The sequence below is a fragment of the Temnothorax americanus genome, unplaced genomic scaffold (genome assembly GCF_048541705.1).
Source record: "Temnothorax americanus isolate GAGA-0224 unplaced genomic scaffold, ASM4854170v1 Scaffold2, whole genome shotgun sequence".
In the NCBI taxonomy this organism is placed as follows: domain Eukaryota; kingdom Metazoa; phylum Arthropoda; class Insecta; order Hymenoptera; family Formicidae; genus Temnothorax; species Temnothorax americanus.
In genome coordinates, this window is record NW_027509338.1 from 7,985,310 (window position 1) to 8,005,292 (window position 19,983).

The 19,983-nt window shown below is 43.6% G+C and overlaps 2 protein-coding genes across 6 annotated transcripts in view; one reads left to right on the forward strand and one right to left on the reverse strand.

Annotated features, from left to right (window-relative positions):
• LOC143896823 (uncharacterized) overlaps positions 1-19,983 on the forward strand; it is a 116,367-nt gene that overhangs the window by 47,220 nt on the left and 49,164 nt on the right. The window lies entirely within an intron of this gene.
• LOC143896816 (unconventional myosin-XVIIIa) overlaps positions 1-19,983 on the reverse strand; it is a 46,993-nt gene that overhangs the window by 12,402 nt on the left and 14,608 nt on the right. For 3 of the 5 annotated variants that reach the window (XM_077404872.1, XM_077404875.1, XM_077404873.1), the window contains exons 6-16: positions 14,569-14,757; positions 14,255-14,431; positions 13,836-14,036; positions 13,603-13,755; positions 12,935-13,518; positions 12,498-12,680; positions 12,064-12,326; positions 11,809-11,971; positions 11,546-11,720; positions 10,919-11,077; positions 10,494-10,709 (exon numbers count right to left, since the gene is read on the reverse strand). In XM_077404872.1, the coding sequence (XP_077260998.1) occupies positions 10,494-10,709; positions 10,919-11,077; positions 11,546-11,720; positions 11,809-11,971; positions 12,064-12,326; positions 12,498-12,680; positions 12,935-13,518; positions 13,603-13,755; positions 13,836-14,036; positions 14,255-14,431; positions 14,569-14,757 (2,463 nt within the window). Of the gene's footprint in view, positions 1-10,493; positions 10,710-10,918; positions 11,078-11,170; positions 11,267-11,545; positions 11,721-11,808; positions 11,972-12,063; positions 12,327-12,497; positions 12,681-12,934; positions 13,519-13,602; positions 13,756-13,835; positions 14,037-14,254; positions 14,432-14,568; positions 14,758-16,318; positions 17,923-19,983 lie in introns of those variants that run through there. The other 2 variants (XM_077404876.1, XM_077404879.1) reach the window with 2 other exon arrangements.

Below are 19,983 nucleotides of genomic sequence, written 5' to 3' on the forward strand. Positions count from 1 at the left end.
ATTACATGACGGGACGATGCAAATCTTCGTTTCGAGATAAAACACCCGTTAAACGAATGTCTGTACTAAAGTCGACAGAAACGAAACGTTGAAGTCTTTAAACATTACACGCATTGAAGTTTTACAAGAAGTTTTTACGATTTGCAATACCTTCTTCATTAATTTCGAGTGAGACGATATTTCCTGCGTCGAGATAAAGCAACCGTTACACGAATGAGCCAATCAGTAAACATGGAAATTATATATTGAAGATTATTTTAAATCTGTTACTCTGGTAAGAGAACCTTATTATATGCAAAATAAATTACGTCAACCGTGTCCTCTCTTCTTCATCGTCTTAAATCGAAACACACACTGTCGCTTTGTATGCAGATAAAAAGCCCACTCAGAACGGTATTCATTGATTAGCGATATCGACGACGAAAAGCAATGATGATTCGATGGTAGTCGCTGACCAGATGTGAGAATGATATAAACCGGCTATATAGCTCTCAGAATTACATTAACACAGAAGAAGAGTATAATTTACTGCGTGCCAGATAACATTTGCTTTTATTATTTGCATTTTTTACGTAATAATGTGTCTCTCATACTCGCGAAAACATAATTACGTTTCTCGAAAAAATTATCTATTGTACAATTTTTATTTATAGAGATTAATTGAAAATTGGAGAATCGAGAAAATATTATCAAACTGTATAAATATTGACAGGTCAAAGTGTTCGCTTTAAGCAGTTACGTTCGAATAAAGCAAAGGCCAAAACCACAAAGTAAAGACCACGATGGATCTCCACGCGGGTCAATTCGACTACTTTCCTGTAACGATTGTACAGGATCGTAATACCGGCATCTCTCCGTCGTTTGGCAATGAGAAAGCACTCGAGCGGCTCGGTGCTTTACTTCCAAGTCGATGACGTTTACCGTTATCGAAGCTAACAGGTACCGGTGGCTATAGACTTTCTCCCTCTCTTTCTCTCGCAGGTTAATTAAGAAATCGACGACTTTCTCTCTTTTTCTTTCTCCCTCTCTCTTTCTCTTCTTCCCTCGGCTCCACAGACTTCGCTTGTGAAGCGCAAAACGTATGTGCTTCCCTACGTCGCGCCTCGCTGACCTTCGTGAATTTTTACTGGGATTATAATAAACCGTTTGGTATATTCAGCGAAATAAAGGAATTCCTCTGAAGCACCGTTTTCTTAAGAAATAATTACGAGAACAAGAGGTATTATAAAATCTGCAATTAATTTTGAGCAGATTCGATAATAAGTAGCTTTATTATTCCGGTACCGAAAGTTCAACGACACGAATTGAATGAATCGCACTTCAACAATGCGAATTACAGATTTGAGAATATTTGTGTGCCCCATTTTACATAGTTTAATATTTGTACCCCATTTCTCATAATTTAAAACGCAGGACGTATAAGTCGAACGCTGACAGCACCTTTTTCTCCGAATGTCCTAAACAATTGATTATTTATCTTGAGCAAACATTTCCGCCGATCACCATCAGAACGATCGACCGGGATTACGCACGCGCACTCAGAAACGCATGTGCGTTACTCCGCGAACAATTCCGGAGCGAAAAAAAAACGACCCTTTCGTTCGCGCTCGCTGCGCAATGTCAAGGCCGAAGGATGGTCGTCGTCCGACGACGTCTCGATCTCGACCGAGATCAACCGCGAACTGCTGCAGGCATGGTCGCACAGTCGTCGCATCGTCGGAAAGCTCGTTCCGCATCAGGTGCACGTCCCTCCATTTCGTCCCCACCATGCAGGTGATGTGTCACCAACACATGCATAAATCTATTCGAACACGTACGTGGTCCCCTGCTGCCCGCCAACGACACACCGGCACATTTGTACCGCGAGATATCATACAATAAATCTCAGGTGTCGGAAGAGGAGCGACTCAATTAATCAAAATCGTGCGATTACGCAAATGATGAATAATATTGACTCTCTAATGTATTCCGATTATGGGTCTTCGACGTTCCGACTTTCGACTCCGAGTGTTTTTGTTGTCGCTATAATCTTCGCGTGAACAGTTATAACGCGCGTTCGTTTGAATATGCATGAGAGATATGGTATCGAGAAAATTTCACGGATTCGAAAGTGCAAGGGAAAGGGATTGGAGATTTGGTGTGTCGTGACAGGTGGACCTTGAATGGAGTATCGAGGCACTGCCAAATGGACCGAGGACCGGTCCGGACCGGCAGGCCTCTCTCTCTCTCTCTCTCTCTCTCTCTCTCTCTCTCTCTCTCTCTCTCTCTCTCTCTCTCTCTCTCTCTCTCTCTCTCTCTCTCTCTCTCTCTCTCTCTCTCTCTCTCTCTCTCTTTCTCTCTCTCTCTCTTGTTTTCTTATCTACCCGAATAAGGCACTCGGCGATTCCCATTTCGCCCGCTCGCTTTTTGCCTTTCGATTTGCTCCTCCTCGACGAAATCGTCTGGCGAAACGTCCGCGGTTAGTCTTCGCGAATAGAGACTCGAGTAAAATAATAATTTGCAGAGAAGAGAACACGCGTAGGCCGCGTGATGCATACGTGAGAATTCACGATTTATACAAGAAATCCAGGAAATCGCCTTTTCGCCGGCTCGCGCCGGCCCCGTGAATTTTTCGAACGTATTGCGGAAACGGGGACGTGGGGCCGTTCGCCTCGGACACGTAAAGGTCCCTGCATCTCCGCCGTTCGTCCGTCGCGTCGCGTCGCGTCGAATCGATAGATCTTTCGCGGGGATATAGCTGCGGCGAAGAAATTCGAAGCAGACGCGCGGCCAGCGCGTTGGAAAGCGGCCGGCGAGAATGTCCGCTGGCCTACTGACGAACGGGAGAAAGGAGAGACGAGACGAGACGACGAGAGAAGGGAGCCACATAAGAAGAGAAAAGAGCTCTGGCCGCGTTACGAAATCGCGAACTTCTTTCCGATCCATCAGACATTTCCACGTACTTTTGTTTAATCGGGACGGAATCCGGCGTCTGCGCTCGTGATTATTCATATCGTCGTAAAGTTTATCGCTCCTCTTTGGCCGAAGTCTTATCAAGGTCCATTTCGCGCGTAACGTTTCATTCTTACGCCTCGCTCCCGTTCATAAGAGTGAAGTAAGGACAGCTTATAAATTGCGCCGCTCGAACGATTTCGCCCGAAGCATAGAGAGTAAAAGAAGAAAGTAAAAAATAACTCGTTTCGTGCATTATGCTCGTCGCACGTCTGATTTCATCGCGGTGTGATTTTTTTAACCGGCAATTATCTCTTAGAAAGTTGAAAAGTATATTCATCTTTATTTGGAAAATTTTCGATAAAACGATCGAAAAGTCTCATACTATAACATAAGCACAGTATCTAATATAATTTGCAAACTTATCGACCTAATAATTCGGTCATAAATATGAACATAAATATATACATATCATATTTTATGCTAATCTTATCATATCCATTGGGAAAGTTGATGATAAATAGAAAATTATGTCGCAAAACACCTATATCCACACGCGTATATACGGAAAGTGAAAAAGAACCCGATTCCGCGTTGTATTTATGACCGATGTCTGATTTGATCGTAATACACTTAACGAGCAATTAGTTTTCTAGAAAGTAGAGACCGAGATCCAGATCTGTCTCGTAAATGCGCGCGGTCCGTTCCGCGCGCCTGGCGAACGCGAGCCGCGAGCCTTATCGGAAGGACATCGAGCACCTACGCGCGATAAGCCGGGCCAATTAACGGTTGGATGCCGCCGGTGCCGCTGCCTCGCAGCCACGTTTCTTCTCAGGGGCCGAAAGAAAAGCACGAGGAAGTTACGTCTATAGCTTGTCGCAATTAACCACGGGGTGGGTAGAAATAAGGAATCTGACCCCGACTCGGGGGCTCCGCAGACGACGCCGAGGTTGAGCGATGCTGAAGAACGCGGTATGCAGCGTTTCCGCTTTCCGACAAAGGGAAAATAGAGCCGTGTGAAAAACTCGACGGTGTGATGCACCCAACGTGCGATACACGCGCTCGACATTTAATCGCGCTGGTAGCTTTTTCGGTCACCCTCTTCTTTCTGATATTTGACGAATCTTAAATTAGCTGAACTAATCTCGAGAAGCTATAAAAATGCTTTCAGAATAACGAATATAAAGATGACACAATTAGCGTCGAGAAGATTTCAAACATCCTGTAACATGAATTTTTTGAAAAATTGAAAAAAGGATAAGAAAAAAAAATAATGATAAAGAACATGATGTATCACACGAATATTATTAGAATGAAATTTGTGTATTCGGAAAACTTGTTAAGAGATATGTAAAGATAGTCATATATTGACTATTGTGTGTTGATACCGGATTTAATTTGTTACTCCTCCGCATTAGAGCGTCGATCGTGGGTGGCAGGATAGATTCCGCGATCTCGATCTGGCTTGTTGCCGAGATTGTCGTGCGAACCTGACCTAGGCACGCAAGCTTGTTGGATAACTAATCGCGTTTCTCCATCGGTGTACATCGTGATTAGTAGTCTACTGTCACTAAAATCCCTTAACACTACCAAGTGCGAATTGATAGTCGGTTGAAATGCGCTCTGGAGCTACGTGAGATTTGTATGCACGTCTATATCGTGTGTTTTACCCGTAATTTGCAGTAATCAAGATAAGCTGTAGTACATAAATATAATGGATCTCGCTCTTCCACGATAGTAAAAGGCTAGGAAAATTGAGATGATTTAATTCATTTATCACTTTTATCGGTGAATCGTTGAAATGTACGATTTACACGGTTTGTATTAAATTATGGATTAAAGATTACATAATGTAAAATTTAATCTTTATGATAACCCTGTTAATATTATTTTCGAACAGATCCATTTTAAATGGTGCGGATTGACTTGTAGATTTATTTAGATCAACTGAACTGTTTTACTATGATCTAGCACGCGTGTTTTATCCTGCGTTTTAATCGGCTAATCAGCTCCTAGCCTAAATTAGTGTTCGCTAATTTAGATCACGTTGTAATACGATCGTTATGGCGTGTACGCGCACACAAAGGATCATTAATTGTACGGTACTTGCTCGGAAGAATCAATATTCTAGCGAAGTTAGGGCACGCTCGCGCCGTTTCCACTTGGCGCCTCGCACGGAATTACTTGGCATGCCGATCGCTCGAGATTCGAGACACGCAGTAATCGAAGGCACGCGCGTTTCAGCAACGGTCGCACTTCCGCCATGGAAACGTTGGCGCCGAATATTTCGGTAACCGTGACGTACGTTTAAACGGACACGATCGACTTGAATAACGCTATGTCCGAAAATACATTGATGCCTGTCGTAAATTCACAGTTTGATTATTTTCTCGGGAAACTTGACAAGAAACGCATTTGAAAATATCGTTTTCTTTATATTTTGGAAAGAAAGGGTACCTAGGGACGATAATGAGTCTTAAAAAAAAAAACGATCGAGGATCGCGCTTAGAAACGGAAAACGTAGTTCATCATGATTACAAGGCTGCCATGACCGACGGCGGGAAATTACAGCCCCGACGAGAAGGGAAAATAAGATGTATTACGAACCAGATATACCGGAAAGAGCTGAGCTTAATGCAACGATGTTGCGTAGAGGATATTAATTCGCGGACTCGCAGTCGCGAGACCACCGAGCTTCTTCGCGTCGCGTGAACAGGTAACCGGCTGCTATACGCGATGCAGTAGAGACAGACTATCGAGACAGAAGCGAGGTTACCGTTTCCTCGGGCGGGATATGTAACTCCGGGAAAGACATGGAAAAACCTTGTTCTCCCGGTCATTCTGGTTTTTTTTCCGCTTGCATGGCGATAACGCTGCGAGCGGACCAGACGATTGCGCTGGCAATGACGGGAAATGAAGGCGACCACGGCGTCGGCAAGGAAAGACTTGTACGTAGACACCCTCTAAAATGACGGGAGATTTATTTGACGGTCGTGTAATTTGTACTTCGTAATTATAACGTTCCAGGAAATGTCACCTCCGCGCGAACGTCGTTATGTCACGGATAAAGTAATGCGTGTAATTTAATCCCTCATGTCGTATTATTTTAGATCCTAACAACTTCCGTGTTTTCGTGCAAAGTTTCCACTGGGAGGGGTTTTATTTTCAGTAATTAGGTCGTTTCTTCCGAGAAGCTTTCGTAAAATCTCTCGGTTACGTGCGAGGATTTCTTTTTAAAAAGTTGCATCTCGTGCAGGTGCACTTAGGTGGGAAGAAATGAAAGGCCGAACGAGATGTAAGGAGGCCTGTGATATCTTCGCGGTGCAAAACTGCAAATGGATTGGCGAACCAGTACTTAAGGACCAGTACAGCAATTTGTATGTGGGCCACGAGAAAGTCACAAGCGTGCTTTTTTTCCCTCTCTCGGGATATATTCACGATCGGACAATCATATAATACTGGATTCTCTATTGTCGTTTTTTTTTTACAATATAAATGAGAAATGCACTTTTGGAATTTAAAAAAAAGTAACAAAGATAATGATAGATCCTAGTGCTGGTAAAATTCTGGGAACATATTCGTCCTCTGTTAAAAATATTCGCGACGTTGGTATCGCGAAAGAGGCCGCGCACGTGTATTGTAAATCGCTCGTCGGAACATCGGATATTATAGATCAGGCAACTAGATTGTACGGCGATTCGTCCGGCGCCGATACACAACTTGGCATGACGTCGATAGTTTGCAGCTGTTCCGATTAAGCTTCTGCGGAATCAGGAAGCGGTAAATGCGTACGCATCCATATGAAATGGGCGCGATGACTTTCCATTTGGATTACAAACGTAGGTTGCGCGAGAGAAATAGTAGCGCGCGTAAGACCTTTATTATGAAAGATGAAGATGACTTCAACCTGCGTCGTCAACATTTAATTCGCATTTCTTTCTCGGCATGCGGCGTGACCATGAATTCGCTTCACACGCGAGGATACGTAATATATCTTCAAGCAGACTTTCAAGTGGACTTATTTGTAACCATTAATATATAAGCATCTTCTCGGTTTTTCTTTTAGATAAACGAGCTCGTGACTCTTCTTTAGTGGAACGCGCGATTTCTGGGACACTCGCCACTATCTCGTTTAAATTCCGGCATACTGCACACTCAGACATTCGTTACGTTCGATTTCTTTTGTAAGACTTGGTTCAATGGACTATTTAGAATTCAAATTCTGCCCGCGAGCATTTGTATAATTATCAATAGATTATATCATCGCATAAGCGAGAGATCTATGAGATTCATCTTTCTATACTGTTCTACGAGTTTTAACAATTTCATGAACTTTAGAATATATGATAAAAACTAAAAAGAAAACTTATTAATATATAATTGTCTATAAATGAATATCTTTAAATAATACGATTGTATGACTTCTTCAAATACTGTATTTATATATTGAACTTTATTATATTTCTTCAATTTGCAAGTATGGCAAATGTTTTAACAAACTGCAGGAAACAGATGGTACTGGTCGAAGTGTTTTGTATTATCCGTTTCTTTGGGACAGACGGGGGATTTCGTGTAGAGGTGAAACGAGGCGTCAGGCAAGGCCAAGGTAAAGGTAAAAGGTAAAGGAGGAGGAGCCCAGAGACTGGAAGAGAGAAACGATGCGCGGCGAGCCGCGCAAAAGTCAACGAACCTAAATCGGCGTGTACGCGATAATGCACATAATCCAGGAACAATTTCCTCCGTAAATTTCGATAAGTGTAATTCACGCTACATTGTTAATCGCGAAATAGAATTAATATTTTAGTGTATATTTTAGTGCGACGTTAGATGCATAGTCCTGACGTTTTCGAGACGATGCATCTGCGATAAATCGTTTCGGAGCACGCAATGTGTTTAGATATATTTAGACACGTTTGTTTATACAAAACACGTGATAAATAATAAAAACGTGATTTTCTTTAGATGATATATAATCTAGGAGTTAATATTGCACATTTTTGGGATTTTTCGCGTGCATCGATTTTAAAAATATAATCTCAGTTTGAATCTTACTGGAGCATAAATCTGATTTATATCTCTTGCTGTTAAAAATCTGGAAAGCTCGAGAAGAATGGCCGTATTTATGGTAACGTATGCATGGATATACGTCATAGAGAGCCTCGCTGAGCTTCTGCTGTGTATATGGTTATCACAGACACAGAGGTAAATGACCGCCGCATAACTTACAGCGCGCAACGAGTCGTTCGAATAAACGGAGTTAACGGTTGATCGTCTCGTATAAAAGATGCACACAGAGTCAGTTTTAGGTATATCGCTTTGTGCCTGTTTCGCGCGACGGCCATCACACCGTGCACTTCACCTTCTTAAAATAATATCGCGAGTCACTGTTGTGACATGTTCCCCTATGAAATGGCATTCATACGCCAATAATGATGTAGAATGCACGGGGCATATTTTTAAAAAGTTCCAACGCAATACCGACTGCGACATGATGACTTGAATTCTCTCGCAGAAACTTTAAATTCATCCGACGTATTCTGCAGTAAAACGTCCTGCAACGACGATCTCGTTCTGGAAGAAACGCTACTTCCTAGGTGATAGTTTTTTCCGTCAACACGTGTTCATGAATAACGTACGACGAGGAGCGGAACAAGTGCAGATCCCGCGAAATCGGAAAGTCGTGGGTTTCGGAACAACGAATTTGAGGCGCCGACACGAACGGGAAAAGAAATCTGGACCGACATTGTTCTCTCAAGGTGGAAATGGCGCATTCGGATCGCGTGCCAAGTGCGTTTGCCAGTACGTCGCTTAATTTATGCGTAAAATTTACATAAAGTCTGCCTTTCGAAGCGGCGAGTTGCCGCGCCGCAAGCTACGGGCACTGCAAAGTGAAAGCCGCGCGAAGCTCCGCCGGCGAAGCTGGTTTTGCGTGTCACGTACAGCTGGTGAAATGCACAAACAGACAGATCGCTTGTGGTCCTTTCCCGTAAAAATCTACGAACCTAACAGGTGCGACGAGACACTGTTACCTATTGCCGATTTGACGACAAATATTTATACTTTCCATAAAACTTCCACGCGTAAGCGAGAGAAATTTATGACAACGATTAATTTGTTTTATTGCAACCGATAAAATCGTTTAATCGCGGAACGTTTATATACAACTTTATATAACGCTTCTTCTAACGTAAAGAAAATTATTAACAAAAAAAACTATTTTTGATTTTGTCCCCGATGCACGTTCACGATTCAAGTACAGAGAAATCGTATCGGTTACGATGAAGGTGTGCGAGTGAGTATTTCGAATTGCGGCACCTGTAACACAGAATACGATCTGACGGCGCGTCATCGACTTGTGGAAAGCGCATTTCCGCAGGCGAAATTATCGAAAGAATAAGCGCGTGCGACCTCGTTGAACTCCACCTCCTTTCCTTTCCTCCCTAATTTTCACTGTTTCGTGTAAATTCTCATCTTGGCGTTATGTTCAGCCTGACGTGAAACACGATATCTTCATACCTCGTTATCAATCGAGCTCTTAAAATAATACTGATCTGATAATAATGTAATTATTAGAACTGGAGTCAAGATCGAAGTAGAAAGTAATTCTTGTTCAAATATAAAACTCGCGATTAACGACGTTGTGTTTTTTTAAACAGAAACGTAGCTTCTTGAAAGGATGATGTTCTCTTTATAAATATATATTTTTGAATAAGCCATAAGGTCTGAATGTTTAGTCATGCTCCGGAGAACGGATGTTGATGGGCTCCCGCGAGGCGGCGATGCTCGATCGTCTTCGTGACGAGAACAATTATCGGCTCGCGGAAGCGTCGGCCGCGATGATTTGCACAACGCCCATGGACGCGGCCGTCATTTTCCCTTCTGAATTCCATTAACGACTTCTTGGCCGGTCAGCGAAAGTGCGTTGACACGTCGTCTCGAGCTGCGAGACGAAAGCGCTTTTCTGCGCGTGTCGCGCCGTAAAACGACGTCGCTTCTTCACCGCGCCAGAAACTGCACGGCTATTTGCGCTCGGTGCGTTGTAAAAATTTATAAGCTTCTCGGGTCGTAAAACTATTAGAAAGCGGGTATTATACTCCGGCCGGCGGTCAGAAAAAAAAGCCGTGTGCGCGCGGCATACGGGATGTCACGATTTCGTGAATAATAAGACGATAAGCTTATGAGGTACAGAACACATCATGGCTTTCTACCAGCCCTCGTGTTATGTGTATAGCTCGATCGTTAACGTACCACTTCTTCTCACCATCCGACATAAACGATTTGATAAATTATTTATTAGTCTCCGCTCGACCTTATTTTACCGCGATCTTTTCGTATTAAGTAACTTCTGTCACATTTTTATCTTTTCTCAGAGATCGTGTACTCAGCACGAAGCATTTCATACTTGATAAATTTCTTAACAAACTTTCTCGCAATAGATATTATTCGATGCAGATTCCACAGGTGATTAATAACGTTTTCGCTATTTTTGATGGCGCGTCTAACTTTCTACGTTTATGCTGGAAGTCCGAGTTATGCGTGTTCTCGAAGAAATGTTTACTCACCTGGCTTTGACCGACTCGGTAGGACGCGGGATCGACATCGACGGTGAGAAGCATGTCTTCCACGGCGCGACGTTCATCGGTCACGGGGCTTCCGGGCCGTGCGTTCACGTCGCTTGACAACAGTCCAAATCGACGTCTGAACTCGCCTAGAGACATATGCTTCGGGAATCCAACCTTGTGTAAGCGGACAGCGTCGATTATCTGGCTCCCGCGAATCTGTACAAGCATGTCGGAATATGTGTGCATTAGATACGATATTAAATCTAAAAAAAAATAATAATAAAATACTAGTGAAATTAATTAAACTTTATAAAAGCGGTGCTTGGAAAGTATCTCCGATAATGTGAAACTGATGTCTCATTGTTCTTGTAAGATTTTATTTTTTACCCTCTTCTTTAAAGGATTTAATAATATAATAACTTTACCTGAGATCGTAGAAGAGGCACATTAATAATGCTGTCCTCGCTCTGATTCGATTTCACGGAGAGGAGACTCTTGTTGTCCGTACAACCGGCGTTATGTTGAGGCAGAAGGCAGTGCACAAACTTGACGCGAGTTCTCCGTAGTGTTTCTACGAGGCCATCCTGGAGACAATTAACGCTTGTACTTTTCCGCTTAATGTGTCGGAGATGTATAAATGAAGCGAGATAAATAAAGAATCATTCGATTGTTCTTACTAGATAGAGACCGAGAAAGAGAAAAATCAGCAACACTACAAGGTAGTATCCGAACGTCGTAACGCAGATTTCACCGAACATTTTCAGCGAGTATCTCGCGTCTCGCTCGGGGCGAAGGTCAATTCGCGTTAAGCTAGCTTGCACGACGCTTGTGCGGCCTTGCGATAATGTTTTATGGAACACGATAATTGTGTCTGATCTTTGACACCGCGTCGACCAATCCGCAAATAGCGGCAAGGGAAATAGATCGACTTATCGATGCCGCGAATATTTCAAGAGTGATTCGAAACAAAATCGAAATTTCGCTAATAAAGGGAGCGAAAATTTGAAACGGTACTAATTCAAATTGCCACCCAGAAAGGCCTTAATACTCACTACGGTGAATTTCACTTGTAGACAAACGTTCTTTCTTTTTACGGCAGTGAATGTCCTCCGTATGCTCGAGGCTCGCCTCAACGATTGCGAGCCTTCGAGTCCCGGCATAGAACCGCATAAAGCACCGGAAACTCCAGCACCCCGAGCACTTACGAACAACATGCTTACATGTTCTCTAGAATTTTAATAACATAAAAATACAATAAAGTAATTTATTTAATTAGTTATGGAAAAGTGTTCGATAAACAAGACTGCAACGTTACCTTGTGCTTTCCTGAAGTATCGTAATGGCACTCTTGGCGACAGGATTCTCACGTGTAGCCTTAAGCCAACCGGTCGCGGTGTAAAGTACAGGATTCGTTCCTAGTAGATGTTGCAAAACGAATTGATTGTTGCCCGGCGCTTTTCGAAGAAGCATTTGGTGATCTGTAACAGCAACGATGTATCTTATGTATATTATTGTTTTCACACATAAAATTCATAATTAGCATAAATGTCGATATAGGAATCAATTTTACCTCGGTCTCCGTAATGAGAAAATAGTCGATCCAGGAAGGTTTCGTCGCTGCCTCCAGGACATACGGTCTCCTCGTCCAGCAGCCACAGTAATCCTTTTCGTTCCATCTGCCTGCTGCCGCTAAGATCGCTTTGACTAGTTCGCAACATCGTCGCGCTTTGCGAGTTTCCGCGATCCAGGAGAGAAACCAAACCTTGAGGCGATCCAATGCCTTCCTCGTCATAATCGTCCTCGTAATCTACATCGATGCCTTCCTGGACGTATCTGATAAATTTTTACGAATTAGATAGCCGTAATATTTATGTAGTAATGATATAAAGAATAAATGAGAATTAATCTTATAATATAACGTTGAATAATATGAATAATATAGGCTACTTCTGATGTTTTCAGAAAAGATTAGAAATTTGAAAATTTGTTCCTCATATTTCGTACCTATCCTTTGGGGCTACCAACGTAGTGTGGTGAAACAGTAACTGCAAACGTTCCTGCAGATAATTGTGACAAAGATCTTCGAAGGTTGCACCGGTTTGTCGACCGCATGAGGCAGGATTTTGAAAACCTGGCGAATCACACAGCAGCAAAGATGAGACTGTATGTACAGCGGATGATATGGATCTAAAAAATGACAAGGGTATTACTAACAGATATTGATCAAAAACTAATGAAGAATCTAATAACTTTGTACAAGTTAATTTTTATGGTTTATACGCTTTGATAAAAAATTTAAACTTTTACAAGAAAATATTTCAAAAGTCATCTCAGTGTCTTTATCTTTTCAAATAATATATAAAATATAATATGAATGAAGAAATATTTTACGACTTTCGAAAATTATTGAACGAGCAAAATGAGTTTATTAATCTATTTACTTGTTAATAAGAGCCGCGACACAATGGAAGACTTCCGAGTAGAGTCCGACTAGAAGTCCCTCCAGCGCGTCAAGCCCTGTTACGTCTTTGCTCTGGTCCGTCGGGCTGGGTGTCCTCAGAGCCGGTCTCGGGGTGCTCGGTGTTCCGGCACCCCCTCCGTTCGTGGAGAACACCACTCGACTTAGTTCCTCCACCGTTGTGCCCAGCAGATTGGCGGCTTTCTCCGCGCACTCGACTCTCGCAAACTGCCACCTGCTCTGCGAGCTGGTGCCGGCTTTCACGGCGCCGGCACAGCTCAAATGATAAATGCCAGCCAGCACCAGCCAAATGACCTTCTCGTCAGCCTCGGAGATGCCGAGTATCCTGAGCGCGGCGACGATACGGTTAAACTCGACCATAGCCCGCTGTTTGTCCTCGTGCTTCTGCAGGGGCGTGACAAAGGGGTTGTTTTCGGCGACTAGATTTGTGAGGTGTAACTCTTTCCTCAACGCGCCCTCCGCGCCCGCCAGTAGACGGTAAACGGCGTGAAACGTCGGATCGCCGTTTGCTCGTCGACCTATCCTCGACTTCTCCAGCAGCAGTACCTTGAAAAAAAAAATTAGAATATTATTCATTTCGCGACGTAAGAGGAGAATTGATGGCACGAGGCAAAAATCTATTCTTCTCACTTGTAGAGAGGCCGATGCGATTTGACCCGACTGATCAAAATCGAGGCTGAAGAACTGCGTGAAACGCGTCGCATTCGAATTCATATGCGTTCTACTATTTCCGAAAGCCTCAAGAACCGTGAATAGCGCATTCAGCTTCTCGATCGTCAATATCTGTAAAAAGGCATGACGTTCGGTTAGAAACGATCTATATAGAAAGTGCTATAGTATCGCACATTCATGCTTTTACTCGCCTTATTAACTGTACCAGCGACCAGCACGAGATAATGAAGGGCGTGTTTGAAGTTCGTGGTTTTTCCCGCTCCACTACGCCCGAGGAAAACCAGAGAATGGTCCCTGCGTGTCGCCAGCATTCCTCTGTAAGCCGACTGCGCCACGGCGTAAATATGCGGCGGCATATCCTCGCTTTTGCAACCTCGGAACATGTGCGCGACCTAAAATAAGAAGCGGAAAGCATTTATTTTAGATAGGAATCTTAAGCGTGAGAATGTAACACAGATACGAAATTCATTGAAGCAGATCGATAATAAATTTGTTAAACTCCTTCATAAAACATAATAATATTACAATTTTATAATATAATTTAAGTCAAATCGTTACATCGAGAAATTGTGGTACAAGTTTAAGTGAACTTCCAAAAGCGCGGCCTTGCCTTTTCAGAATAAATCGCCAATGGCGCGACCGGATTGATAACGATCATGCTGTCTCCTGCGTACGTGTGTATCAAGTTACTAGCGTAACGTTGCCGCAGCGTGTGGAGAACGGATGATTCATTCAGAAATCGCAGCTGAGAGAGTTCCTCGGCTTTATCGAACTGAGGTGGATTGGCCTATAAACAGACGCAAACATCAATAAATTATAATGACGCGTGAGATACAACGGATCAAATCGTTTAGTTTGATTGCTCGATAAACGTGCTTAATAAGCACGCAGTCGAGAGCTAATTGCAGGAAATAATCATAATACCTTCTCTACATCCTCCTCGTCCACGAGCAACTCCTCTCCGGAGGTGGTCAATCGGATCCTCAGTTTTCCTGTGTCGGGATCGGCGGAACCGCATCTTGTGGCCGGAGTAAAACCTCCGCGATGCAATAACCAAACTCTCTCGGATGTTAACCATGCTTGTTCCTGCGCCAGATGCTCTTCCGACCGCGCCTGTGCAATATTAAAAAGAAACAAGCATATTTTAGCGCACGTGAATTATTTATAATGCATTCTTTAAAAAAGAATGATATTTCTTATATTGAATTGAGATTTGCCATGAAGGCCATGAACGAAAATGAAGAGCTCGCGTACTTAATCTTTTTTAACATGCCGATTTAATAAGTTTTTTTAAGTGCAATCGAAAGGTACCAAATATTGTAGCTTTTCTTTCAAGTCTCGAATGTACATATTTTATTCAAACAAAGATCCAAGTGACGTTAATTGAATTGTCTATACGTTCTTCTCGAACGTCTTCGTTTTCGCAGTCACGCGAGCTCCTCGTCCTACGGCGCGAATCGATCGATGTATAAGTCTTGAGCTTTATCGAAGTTTCCCCGCTGGCAATTTACACGGACCTAGCGAGGACAGCTCACACCTACACGATAAAAGTTGAATCGGCGACGTCCTCGACGATCTCGCTACCGGCGGCTGTCAGTCGCGGTGTATCGTTATGAAACGTCTTATTGCGTGGCTGCGCGGCGTATTACGACTACAGACGAACAGACCTGCGTACCATTAACTGCGGCTACTCATTAACATCCAAATGGCATTCGCTCGATCCTTTCTATTTCTATCTTCCCTCATTTCATGTGTCCTTCTGTCCCTCTTCATGAATGCCTATTATCTCGGAGGCATAGGAAATAAGCTTCGTCAATTTGTTGCCTTATCGAAACAATTAACGTCTGCGTTAAAATACAAACGACTTTATTGGCAATATTGGCGAGTTTTACCGAATGTTATCAGTAATTGTACAGTGCGTTCTATTATTTATTATTTATAATTGTAAGACACTAATTGAAGTTGTATAATTGTTTAGGCAGTTTATTAGTGTATCGTTAGATTTACACGAACGAGAGTTAAACGTATCCCGCGGCTCCATTCTCTTTAAATCCGTGAATCACCGAGTCGGTGCAGCTGCGAGTTCGCGCGTATCGATTTCCGTATCGAGCCGAACGGTGACTCGTGCGGTTCCACCAGGTAAGGAAGACAGACAGTGAGTTTCCTGGTATACATACATTACTATGTATCAGGTCTCGGGGCTCATTGGTAGCGCACAACGCGCCATTGTTTCGCGAATACGCGGCAAACGCCGCTCCTTCAAAGACCTAAACGAGGGGATTGTTTGAATATTACGAGTTTGCCCTTTAAACGCGTTTCACGCGCTCTCACGCGATGACAATTTGCCAGAAATTTCCTGGATTCTCTCAAGGCGCATATTACGTTAAAGACGAAGCTTTATGCTCTAATCGCGAGATTACACAGAACATCTCAATTTGTTTCGTTGAAATTAATAGTTTGGTAAAGAATGGCGTAGTGATTCTTAAGGCAAAGTAGTAGAAGAAAAATTAACCATTTCTTGTGTATCCTATATTATTTTGAAACCTTTGTTTTATAAAAATTATCGACATTTTTCTAATTATTTTCTATCAGCAAAAATTATTTTCTGTTGGTCCAGGCTGATGACTTCAGCAGCCTGGACGCCGATCTCCTTTGAGTCCATTGTGAAACGTACCTCGTCCATTTGCGGCGTTACTCTATTTTCCAGAAGGACCTCAAGATGCTTCATGCACTCTTCTTCGTCCTTTGCGCGACCACTTTCTCCGCCACGTTTCACATTCTTCATTATATTTGACTCTATTTTTCCATTCTCCCGTATTTTCCGTCTTATCTTCCTGGCGAGGGCCATCTCGAACAATTCCTCCCATTCGATAATGTCCTGAATCGGTTTCGCGCATCTTTGGTGACCCGGCCGACTCCGTTTCGATACTTTCTTCGCGTTATTGGCCCAGCTATTTTTAAAACCGAACATCCGGAGCCCATTGTCCGCGCTCGGTATTCTCTGCTCTATTTCCGCCGTGATCCTATGCCACTTGCGTTCCTTCGGCGTCCTGATAACGTTACTGTCGTCCCAGCCCTTCTCCATCCGCTTGATTCTGTCGTTTACGGATCCTACGCGCAAAGTGTCCGCCCAGCTCTCCTTTTTGAAACTTTTCGCAGCTCGTAATGACGGCGAGCAATGATTGCTTCCGTGAGATCCTTTGATCCTCTCTTTGGCATCAAATTTTACGCTCGACGCTCGTTCGAGGCCACGATTCGAGTTGCTCAGTCGATTTTCCGAACAGCCGTTTTGCCCGATCTCGGAGGAGTGCATGCTGTCGCTGTCGCTGCACTCCCACGAGCTCGTGCTATTTCTGCTGTGCTTCCTGTCGAGGACAACGCCAAGCTTGCTGGAAACGCTAAACTCGCGCTGTTTCGAGAAGTCCTGCGCCGGTGACTTTGGGATCTTTTGCGACGGCATACCTTGACGATTGTGTTGCTTAGCTATTCCACTGGCGTGAGCCTTGCCTCGGCAAGATCTGTGAAGAAGATGATGCGCGCCAAGCGACATATTGTCAATCTCATCTCTGCTGCGCGGCATCTTTTTGGTCTTTTCTCAGAGAAGCGGATTTCACGTTGTCACTTTCGCAACGCAATTATCATTAATCCCGACGGAATTTCTCTCACGTAGTCCGTGGGTTCTCTTAAGTTTGCTTGAGAATTCACATGTATAGAATTCTTCATTAACCGCTGAAAGCCCAAAATGTCTTTATCACTTAGCGCAATAACGTCAAAATTATTTTTTGAATGTAAATTGTTTGGTAATCATGATACTTCGTCTTACTATATATGTCCTTTCTCGATCGGTATCGACTTGTCGTTAGTGAATCATTATTTTTCTATTGGCTCTACATTTTTCTTATATTTACGACAATCGAAAGCACTCAGTTTCCACTCGCGAGTCACATGACATATCTTCGAAAGCAGTTCTCGACCAATATCCCCGATCATCGTCATCGAACTCGGTTGAAATGTATTAATCCATAAAAACACAATTATCATCGCGCGAATGTCAATTCTCCGGCACGTTTTCTTCGATTTCCGTTTTAAAACGTTTCGGCAAACGGCTCCCGTCCGCGAGAACTGAGACGCGGCTTCCTCCAGGAGGTTCTCTCATGACTCGTGACGACGGCGACGGTCACGAGGGCAGGACTCGATCACGAGGAGCATCACGGGGGTCTCCCAAATGTCGACTGAAGCAACGCTGGTGCTTCGAGACAGAGACAGGTCCTCTCGTTGAGGAGAACCGAGGAGAACGAGAGAGGCGTGTGCCCACGAGAGCCGCCCGGGAGTTCTTTCTCTCCATCACGAAACGTAATTCTCCCGCTCGCTCTCCACGTTCCTCCGTCCTCGTCTCTCGCTTCCGTCGCGCAGACGTCCCCTCTCTGTCCCCCTGTCGGTCGGCCGACCATACGCTCGGCTTCGGTTACTTCAACGTCCTTCCTCCGCGATTTGCACAGACGACAAACAGTCGGCTAGTAGGCCGATCCGATTCCGCGGCGATTGCGGATCAAGATGCGATTAGCGCAAATTCGAAGGTCTAGGCGAAATAATTCGACATCTATTAGAATCGTGATTTTTCGTAATTTAACGTCGTTTGAAGCGTTTTGGTTATTAACGCCACAATTTTGCATTTAATTCAAAATTTATTAAAATGTTTTAATACGTTCATCTGTCTGATATAAATCTATTATAGTTTGAAGCTAATGATATAGGTGCATTCATTCAGTCTGAAATTAAATGGCAAGCGCTTCCTCTTTAGAGGCCACGGAACTCAACCTACGGAAGCGTAACGTGAGTGCAACCAAGAATTATTTCTGAGAAATACTCGACTCGATCGTTCGCTTCAAATATATGGAGCTGCCGTTTACAGTGCAAAGCTCTCGCGCTTTCGAAAGCTTCGAGCGAGAAGCGGAGGAAATGCCGGGAGCGGTACATAAGTGTTTATATATAGCTTTCCTCAGAAGGGAGTTCTAGCAGGCACGGGAAATGTATTATTTAAGTGACTCTCAGTCTATTTTTGCCTTTCAACATAAAAATTGTATAATAAGTTTTTTTTTATCGTTTTATATCTGCATTTTGCATTTCTGCGTCTTCTGAAGATGTATTTCGCTCGAATACTCCCTAGCTTTTATTCTCAATTCAAGTTTTACGTTTTGCTATGCGACAGAATTACATCGCCATCGCGACGTCTTTATTTTATACATGATTATATAGCGTGGCGATAAGAACATCGGTCTCTCAAGCCCGAGGAAAGCATTCGCGGATTGGTCACGTGCGGTGCACCGCACGTGCTGCCGATGAGAGAAACGCATTCGTGAAGATTCGAGGGAGCACCGGGCCGCTATTTTAAGAAACTCGTAACACGCGAGATTGCGCCCGACCAAAGCGAGTTACCCGACGGGCGGACATTGCCACAAACATGCGCCTGTACCGAGAGACGTAATATAACGGCGCGGCGCGGCCGGTGTTCAGCTCTTTGCGGTCCGATTATCACCGCCGCGACCATACTGGTCGCAAGAAACGGCCGCAGAATTTCTCGATGTACGATAATTCGCTTTACGTACCGCGGCAATATCCAGCTATATATACGCAGTACGATGGCATATCGACTGTAATAATTGATAAGGTAGCTCTCTGTTCTTTTAGCTTTCTTTCCTCATATATCACAGATGAAATTTGTAGAATATAGGAGCCACGTGGAGGATAATACCATTCAAGGATATGCAGCGCTGAAAGAGGCAATTAGTTTTCTAAACGCGCTATTCTAAGTTTTAAATTATGCTAGGCCGATGACGCACCGTTGTCATTGTTCGGCAACATGTGTATTCAATGCGGAGACGAGGAACGTCGTGAATCGATCGTGACGTGGGTGGATCGTTACACGACAATTTCTCCGTTACATTTTGTCCGCGCGTGGGACGCGCCGGATCGATGAATTAGAAGCAGGCAAAAAAAATTTACATACAGCGTGCAGCCCCTAAGGCCAAGATCTCTTAAAAGGAAGAGGGAATTGGGCTGCCGCGGAATCTCGTCGTGATTTGTAATGGCTCAGCACAATTTAGTTAAACGATATATCGATAACGATAGCAAATTAGAGAAAAAAATATAGTCGCTACAATGCGATTTGCTTGCATGCGTGCATAAATCGAAGAGGCCGAGATTAGTAACACGCAGAATGACGTATAGGCACATCTGGCATGAATGTCTCGCGTAAACACACAATTATTATCCTTAATTATCAATCGTCAATATCGGAGTCGCTTTTTTCATTGCGACATACGTATCCGTCGATCGAGG